Here is a 9,134-nt window from a genome sequence, read left to right as displayed (position 1 = left end):
TAAATTCCTAAAAGTGTACAACTGTGCCAAGCCTGTCAGCACAGAACCACCGTAAATGTAGGGAATAAATTAATGTGTGTGGATGAATGAGATTTACAGAGAGATTGGGCAAAGAAGACACTCTTGAACTGATGCTTGATTGCTTGTTTGACGATTGAGCAGTTGCTTCTATGGTTGCCCCAACATTTTACATTTTAATTAGGGGGGTCATACTTCCCCATAGTTCGCACCATGTCTGAATGTTCGAATAAAGGTTTTTTGTTTCGCTCACGAAGTTGAAACATTTTGCTCACATCCAGCCACTGATGAGTTAATAGTTTATGTAGACCTAAAAGTGAAAGTAACAGCCTCATCGACTGTCGCTCTTTACTCAGCGTGTTCTTCTCGTGCTTCTTTCGCGCGGAGAAGTCTGTAGGCGGGTGTGTGCATAGAGACTTAACATAAAGACGTAACATAAAGAAAAGGGAGTTTCCGAGTCATTGGCTGGACGTTGTATTGAAAAAGGAGCGAATTTACTACTTCGTCCAGTATTCTGCACGCCTGGAAGTGTCAGCGGTCATATCTAGAGGGTTAAGCAAACAATTGCTGTTTATTGAAAGTAGGCTACACTGCTGATGGCTTCCTTGTGAGACAGCCTAGGTCTTCGAATCGAAAGGTTTGTGGCTTATTTGTATTCCTTGTGCTGTTGAATTGTGTTGCGTGTTAATCCGTTTATATGGGAATGAAGCGCAACAAGGCGTTTCATAGGATATAAGCCAAGATCCAACGCGGTGACTGACAGATCGATTAGATTACAGGTGAATTTACAAGATGCTCTGACAACAAAATTTGATCGATACATCAACACTTTTATGATGTTACGTTTTATATATAGCCTAGGCTATATATATATTTGTTTATATATTTATACACATTTTATACTGTATTTTTATATAGCCTACAATTTTTATCAAACCTCTAAGTCGTTCATTGCGTCTACACAGGCAGAGGAAAATTCCGATATTAATTAGAATTTAGTCATATATTCATATGTAAGCATCATATAGCCTAAATGTATTAACTTGATTGCCAAAATGTATGCAACTATTCCAGTATGAATGAGGCAGTTGGCACATGAGTGTATTAATCAGGATTTTGAGTCACACAGTTCAGAATTCTATTAGAATTAAACATTAATTTATTTCTGTGCATGTCCAAACTAAGGTAATCCTGGGTGATAGGCACAGGAAAACGGTATGCTGTTGTATAAATACATTTTGGAGCAATGAGACTATACACACACACACACACACAAAAGAAAAACAAAAACATGGGTCACAGCAATTAAAAATGATCTTATGATCTCACATGATCTTGCAATTAAAAATTAATGTGAATTGAGTTAAACATTTATGTAAAACATAAATGGTAAAAATGGCATCTCAAGTATTTCCATAAGTTTATTCTAAAGGCATAACCAGAATATTGGCCTTATTTGGCAAATGGTAATTACAGCACTAGAACAGCTGGCTTAAATAACACTATTTGAAAAAACAGTATGTTTCTGCAATGACTTTTTTTCAAAAGGTTTTGTCAAAATCTACTTTAGAATAGGAGAATCAAATCTTCCAGAGAAAATGGATTGCGAAATAGAAAGTTATGTTAAAATAGTAATTAAAACATTATGTCAGACAAAAGATGTAGTTACATAAAGGATATGATTTGTTCTGGCTTGTGTTCTTTGCCGTTTCTGCTTTACAGATACAATTTTTTATACAAGTAATGATCATTTTGTAATTATTTTGATAATATTTTTGATAATTTGATAATTATTTTGAAAAGTTTATAAATAATATAAAAACTTTAATAATATAAAACTTAATAAATAAATAATATAAAACTTAAACTTAAAATAATATTATAAGTATTATACATTTTTATATTGTTATAAGTAAAGACATTTCTGATAAAACTACAAAAAATGTTCATCACGTGGATATTAGTCAGAAACGTGCTGTCATGTCAAGATGTTGTTAAATTCCCAATAGGACTAAAAGGAATTTGAATTCTTCCTTTCGGGAGAAAAAAGCAAAAAGAGACAACATCTGGATTTGTTTTACACAGCTGCACAGGCTGTGTAGGAGAAAAACAGTGGAACATTATGACAGCGCTCCAGCCCTTCAGATGAGCAGTGAACCCCTTTCCTGTTTCACTTTGATTTTTTACAGCTTTTTTGGCCATTAAAATCAAATATGCCGAATCAGTCTTTTTCGATATTTAAGTATTTTATCATCCAGAAGGAGAGTAAATGAATTCAGATGCGTGATCCCTTGTTCTTTTTGTCCAACATAAAGTCATGTTATGGCAAGTTAAAAAAACTGGCATTCAGTTGATATTTGTTCTGACTGAAATCTGTCCTTTTTTTTTTTTTAGACCAAGTGTGCATAAGAATTTTCTGGAATCCAGACTCATATTACAGTGCAAGCAGAGAATTAGCAGAACCATGATCCAGTTTGAATGCCTGCTCCTCAGGGGGCTGCTGGGTAAGTAAAGTCCAGTAATTATGTGATTTCATTTGTATAATGCTAGGTATTGTGTCAATAGGACATTTAAGGGTCTTCATCTGTGTGGGAAATTTGGATGTGACAGTACTAGACATAAATATTTAAGAAGTGGGACTGCACATTTTTTTAAAAGTGATTAATTACTTCCTCCGCTAAATGGAGAGAGACTCTTGTGCATTTATGCAAAAAGGACAAGCACCTCTGATACGTCCAAACGAGAAGAATTTCTCTGGCTGATTATGTGAGCTATCTTAGGAAACAGTTTGCTGTGTGGTTTCAACATCTGCGTATATTGTCACTTCTTTCTTCTGAAATGAGTGTCAAGCTAAACATAATGAGAAGAGCCACTGCATATGGTGCTGAAGGACGTGACTGTTAATTTCACCACATCCTGTGTTCAGGAGAGAAAAAAGAGAGAGATAGAAAGATTCATAAGGTAAAAGAGAGGGCAAGGAGGGGGATACCAGGATAAAAAAGCCAGAATAGCTTCGATGGGAGGTGGGGGTTGAGTGGTCAGACAACAGTAAATAGCGCAGGTTCTGCGGCATGACAAATTCCTCTGGCCCTCGGAAGTCTGTTTCGTGGCTCGGAGACTTTGCTGACTGTCAGTCTCTGGGTAACTGCCCTGTAGTGCAGCTCAACCACAGAGGCCAGCCGCACTGTGATCCACAGCAAAGTGACAGATGAATGCTGGTGCCCTGCCCAGGGCTAGCCAGTCACAATCACTTATCTTTAACATTAAAAGCTCCAAAATAGATACAGGATCAGCCTCACAGTTCATCTGCTTGAAAAAGCGCCCATCATCTCATGCGCATTATGCTTTTGTGGAATTCAGAAGCTCTTCTGTTGTGGCGCCCTTTTTTGCAGCACCTTTTTCTTTGTAAGTCGGGCTGTGGTTTGTGGTTGTGTGACTTCACAGAACCAACCTTTGGCAAATTATTTATGCAACTTTATGCGTCGTTGCCTTCAAAGAGACATCACGCCAAAAGTCAGCAGAACAAAAAGTAAAAAACTGATGTTAATAGTTATAATCAATAAATTGAAATATACTCCATCTTTATAATGAATAAATTTATCATGAAGATTTGAATTGATACTAGACATAAAGGTAGGCCTTTTAATACAGATAAACTCATGATTATTTTTTGTTCTAAATGAAGCTGAATGTGTTTTAAAGATCAAACTGTGTTATGCTATATTTTGATGTAAAGTTTAAGTACAAAACAGTGATCATTTTCGTGATGTTTTCATGATAGGCAATGGCATTATTTTAAAAGCCATTATTTTCTTCTTCTATCCCTCTAGGTTTTATTTGTCTATTACCAATGTGCACGAGTGCAGCACCAGATATCTGCGTTCCTCTGAAAACAGTACGGGACAGCCTTAACTCAACCCTACGGAGACGTTATATGGTAAACAGATGCACAATACTTCAAGTATTGGCCCGGTTTCACAGACAGGGCTTAGATTGAGCCAGGGTTAGGCCTTAGTTCAATTAAGGGATTTATGTAGCTTTTATAAACGTGCCTTAGAAAAACTCATTACTGGTTTGCATCTTGAGACAAAACAATGGCACTGACATATTTTAAGATACATCAGTGCAAGTTGCTTTCAGTTAAAACAGCTCAAACATGCATTTTAGTCTGGGACTAGCTTAAGCCTGGTCTGTGAAACCAGGGGATAGTGTTATATTCTGAACAATTATGGAAAGATATTGATATTGAGAACAGACATAAAAAAAGAAGAAAATATACAACTTGCATAAAGTGATGGTTAAATGTCTAGCATGAGGCAGGATGAATGGCATGCCAATAAAACGGTTTACATTTATTTATTTTTTTACAGAAAATGAACTTTCCTATTAACTATACTATTCAAGTGCATTATGAGGAGGTGTTCAGACTACGCAACATCAGCAGACTGGTAAGTCTTTATCCCACTGACACTGTCCCCAACTAAACCTCTGACTCACTTTCCATCATGGCTTAAAGCCACACTCTCCACAACTTCCCACACCAATTAGCTCATTTTTCCTGTTTGCCGGCTTTCATCCGAGATTTAACACTTGTGACTTACAAAAAGATTCAGATTGGAGTCACAGTTTTAGGGTTTCTAAGGGCTTTGAAGGCCTATGACTCAGCAATTGCAAATAAACAGGGGTGAATCTCACCGAAAGAATTCATAACACTGTAAATTATTGTATTATATAAAATGATTTTTTTGTACTATAAAATTTTATAGGCATATACTACCACTAAGCATAAATATATTACAACATAAATTAGATAAACATTTTTAACATTACAATCAATAATGATAATTTAATATTTAATTTTACTGAAAATGTAATTAAATTAAGAATTAATTAAGAATAAGTTATGCCAAAATTAAATTTAAAATAACATTAAATTAAGAAAAATTATAGAAAATGATTAAAACCGGAGCCACCTATGGTTGAAGAATGGATAAATAGATTAAACAATATATATATATATATATATATATGTGATGGAAATAATTTTTCTTTACATTTTATGTGAGTGAATGGACTGAATATACATTAAACCCAAACAATGTTAAATGGTCTGCAAGATAGTTTTCTTAAGAATTATAAGTTATATTGTTAAATTGTATATCGTTTCTGTTATAAAAAGGGGGAAATAAAAAAACATTTGGAGAATAAAATAATTTTGTTTCCAGAACTGATAGCTGTCTGGTAATAATTCTGTAATTATATTAATAATAATGTTCCTTTTTTATTGTAGAAATAACCTTGGTAATTGTGTTTTTTCTTGTATGAAGGGGGGGAAAAGAGAAAAATATATCAGAACACAAAATAGTTACATTTATAAAATGATATATATTTTTCAATATTACGAGACTCTCACACTAAAAGAACACATGTCTGTAAATCACAACCATTCTAATATAATTGAACATTTCCCTCATTATAGTTCTTCTTCTCCTCCTTTCTTCATCTCTCGCTCTCTCTGTTCTCTAGAATACGAGTAATGAAGATGAACCAGTGCAGAGGAGAGATCTACAGGATTTGTGGCTTATCGTAAGTCAGCAGGGTATAAAGAGGGTTTTAAGGGTGCTGCCAGAGAGACATCCTACACGGCGTAAATACCTCTCCAATCTGGAGAACCTCTTCAGAGATTTTGAGGCGCTTTTTCACCAGTGGAATCCCATAGATCCAAAGGTTAGAACAATGATGTCATTTCTGCTTTCTCAACAGCATTACGTTATACATCATTCTGGCTGCCACTGCTATACACAGTATCTCAAAATAAACTTCTTTTTCTGCTTTATGAATACAGTTTTAATGGAAAATAAAAAAAAAACATTATTGTTTTTTTTTTTTTGGTAAAACTTGACTCAGTTTGACCTCTTGGATCTGTACTGATGTTTTTTGTAAGCAATTTTTCTAGTATGTAAATTCATCATGTCTAAATGTATGTGTCTTTGTACTTGTTTCAAAAAAGAGAGATCGTCCAGAGAGCATACAAAACATCATGGATCGATTGGAGGACTCATATTACCAGGGATGGAAGTCTGTTAAACCCAAGTCAATACTGGATAACAGTTATCGGACCATGCTTTGCCTATTCAAAGAGTGCTTCTCAAAAGAGGACGACAATTATGATTGTAAGTGAATGGAACTTATTGTTTGTTTTTACATTTGTAGGACCGTAGAGTATTGATCTGCTAAACATTGATTGGTTAAAAGACCCACTGAATTAATTCAACAAACACTGACTACTTTTTTTTTTTTCAATTTTGAATTTTTTTGGGAATGATGGTACGGACTTACTCATTGGTATTTTGAGGGTTTGAGGCAAGACTGTTGAGGTCCATCTAATGATTGCTACCACTTGGAACAGTTTGGGGAATTTTGGAGTCCAACCGCAAGAAGGGTTCTTCCACCAGTCCACCAAATTTTTGTTGATAACCTTACGCAACCCCAAAATGTTTGCACACAGTAGCAAAAAGAAACTTTTGCTGCTTGTTGATGCATGTCTGTGGTCAAAAATCAGCCTTTGTGAATGAGAAAAACGTTTAGGGGATTGAATCAACAATTGTATACCCTCCATGATGAATGAGACGGTGGCATGATTCAGGCTTTGAGGTTGTCTGAAGGATAGTACCTTAAGAAGCCCACATGTTTGTACTAGCCTGAACATGCCCGGCCTATGCTTTCTACCAATTCTTTGGGAAAATTACAAGTATGACCATGTACATTGTTTTTGTTATCTTAACAATTTCATTCAGACAATCTAATGCGCTACTCTAAACATTCTCTTCATTTCTAGATTGTGAAGTCCACAACTGGAGGAAAGATAAGAAAACAACATAGCAGCAGATCTAAGCGGATCTGATCCTGTCTTCATGTCGCTGGTGTTGGTGTAAAAGGGTGTGGTTTATGTAGTGACACACAGCTTGCTTGTGTGCCTCTTGTCCTAGTGAAGTCACTGACTGCCTCCACCGGTGTTACCCATATGGAGAAAACGGCACCAGCCGTCACGCCACTTGGAAGACACTCTACTGACCCTGCAGCTATTGCTCTCCACCATTCAGAAGATTCATACCTCCGTCCACCCGCCCGCAAACTTGCATATTAATGTAGTATTTTGCTAAAACGGTTCATGTATGCACTGTGCGTGTGCTCTATGGAGGAGAGAAGCTTTGACTCTTCGCTGTAGCATTTTCTATTGGGAATTCCAAAAAAGTCTTTGCCACTGTGACTTATATTTCTGAGGAAATTCAATATTTTGTCCTTGGTGAATGCCAAAGCAGCATATTATCAAGCAACGTAGTAAATGTTCTTGGTAAGATTTAGGTAAGATGTATAAGTTACATGGAGCTTCTTTTGTACACATATCATTTGCATGCAAATGTTGTGCTGACTGCTGGCTTAGTCGGCACTGTTGCTTTTACCCGTTGGCTCTTTACTTTGTGCTTTGCTGCTGGTTTAATGTTGAAAGTTTGCACCAAAGTACTCCAATAAAAAGCTTTTTAAGGTGACCAAGAGGGTTTGATATCAGGTTTGCATATGTTTTATACACAGATTTTAATCTAGGTTATTTATTTGGACTCCTGCCACAGAATGTTCTGGTAACTGCTGTAACATGGCTTGGAAATAAATATCCCATTATCACCCCCACGTGTTCACACGTATCATTTGTTATAAGCTATGGGTTTGGTTACTTTACAAACACACTCACCTTTCACATACATACAGTACCTGATGGTTTTACAATATCAGGGATAAATATCACAAGACACATTTTTGTGATGTCATTGGCTAAATTAGGTTACACTTTATAGGCTACAGAGTAATATTAATCAACAATATGTACTTATATAGGATTAGAGTTTGGTTGCATGGCTAAATTAGGTTACACTTTATAGGCTTCGGAGTAATATTAATCAACAATACTTACTGTATAGGATTAGAGTTTGGTTGCGTGTAATTTTATGGATAATTTTAAATACATGTAACATATGTAACAAGCACAGAAAAATAAAGTGTTACCCTAAATTATTTTATATCTAATTATAAACACTGTAGACAAACCCTAAAAGAAAACTTTTGCATTAAAAAAACAAAAACACTATAAATATGGTCTTGGGAACTAACTGAAATAAAATAAGTTGAACTTATCAGGAATAAAATAAAGCTACAAAAAATATTTATATATATATATATATATATATATATATATACAGTGGGGAGAACAAGTATTTGATACACTGCCGATTTTGCAGGTTTTCCCACTTACAAAGCATGTAGAAGTCTGTAATTTGTATCATACTCTTCAACTGTGAGAGACGGAATCTAGAACAAAAATCCAGAAAATCACATTGTATGATTTTTAAGTAATTAATTAGCATTTTATTGCATGGCATAAGTATTTGATACATCAGAAAAGCAGAACTTAATATTTGGTACAGAAACCTTTGTTTGCAATTACAGAGATATACGTTTCCTGTAGTTCTTGACCAGGTTTGCACACACTGCAGCAGGGATTTTGGCCCACTCCTCCATACAGATCTTCCCCAGATCCTTCAGATTTTGGGGCTGTCGCTGGGCAATACAGACTTTCAGCTCCCTCCAAAGATTTTCTATTGTGTTCAGGTCTGGAGACTGGCTAGGCCCCTCCAGGACCTTGAGATGCTTCTTACGGAGCCACTCCTTAGTTGCCCTGGCTGTGTGTTACGAGTCGTTGTCATGCTGGAAGACCCAGCCACGACCCATCTTCAATGCTCTTACTGAGGAAGGAGGTTGTTGGCCAAGATCTCGTGATACATGGCCCCATCAATCCTCCCCTCAATACTTTGCAGTCGTCCTGTCTTCTTTGCAGAAAAGCATCCCCAAAGAATGATGTGTCCACCTCTATGCTTAATGGTTGGGATGGTCTTTTTGGGGTTGTACTCATCCTTCTTCCTCCAAACACGGTAAGTGGAGTTTAGACCAAAAAGCTCTATTTTGTCTCATCAGACCACATGACTTTCTCCCATTCCTCCTCTGGATCATCCAGATGGTCATTGGCAAACTTCAGACGGGCCTGGACATGCGCTGGCTTGAGC

The 9,134-nt window shown here is 36.2% G+C and overlaps 1 protein-coding gene across 1 annotated transcript; it reads left to right on the top strand.

Moving 5' to 3' along the window:
- The first annotated feature begins 351 nt into the window (after positions 1 to 351).
- Positions 352 to 7,704, top strand: il34 (interleukin 34). The gene is made up of 7 exons (XM_079621729.1): positions 352 to 655; positions 2,413 to 2,522; positions 3,849 to 3,955; positions 4,389 to 4,466; positions 5,545 to 5,745; positions 6,029 to 6,191; positions 6,857 to 7,704. Exons 2-7 carry the CDS (start codon positions 2,483 to 2,485, stop codon positions 6,898 to 6,900), a joined length of 633 nt encoding a protein of 210 aa, XP_079477855.1. The 5' UTR covers positions 352 to 655; positions 2,413 to 2,482; the 3' UTR covers positions 6,901 to 7,704.
- Positions 7,705 to 9,134: the final 1,430 nt, after the last annotated feature.

This window comes from Phoxinus phoxinus (assembly GCF_949152265.1).
Source record: "Phoxinus phoxinus genome assembly, chromosome: 8".
Taxonomy (NCBI): domain Eukaryota; kingdom Metazoa; phylum Chordata; class Actinopteri; order Cypriniformes; family Leuciscidae; genus Phoxinus; species Phoxinus phoxinus.
Note: the sequence above shows the minus strand (reverse complement) of the source record. Positions and strands in the feature narration are given on the sequence as shown.

Bases quoted from the DNA above. Each gene is read 5' to 3' on its own strand.
- il34 (XM_079621729.1), top strand. From the start codon at position 2,483: ATGATCCAGTTTGAATGCCTGCTCCTCAGGGGGCTGCTGG. The intron at 5,746-6,028 runs GTTAGAACAATG...GTTTCAAAAAAG, and splicing joins GGAATCCCATAGATCCAAAG to AGAGATCGTCCAGAGAGCAT. The intron at 6,192-6,856 runs GTAAGTGAATGG...CTTCATTTCTAG, and splicing joins AGAGGACGACAATTATGATT to ATTGTGAAGTCCACAACTGG.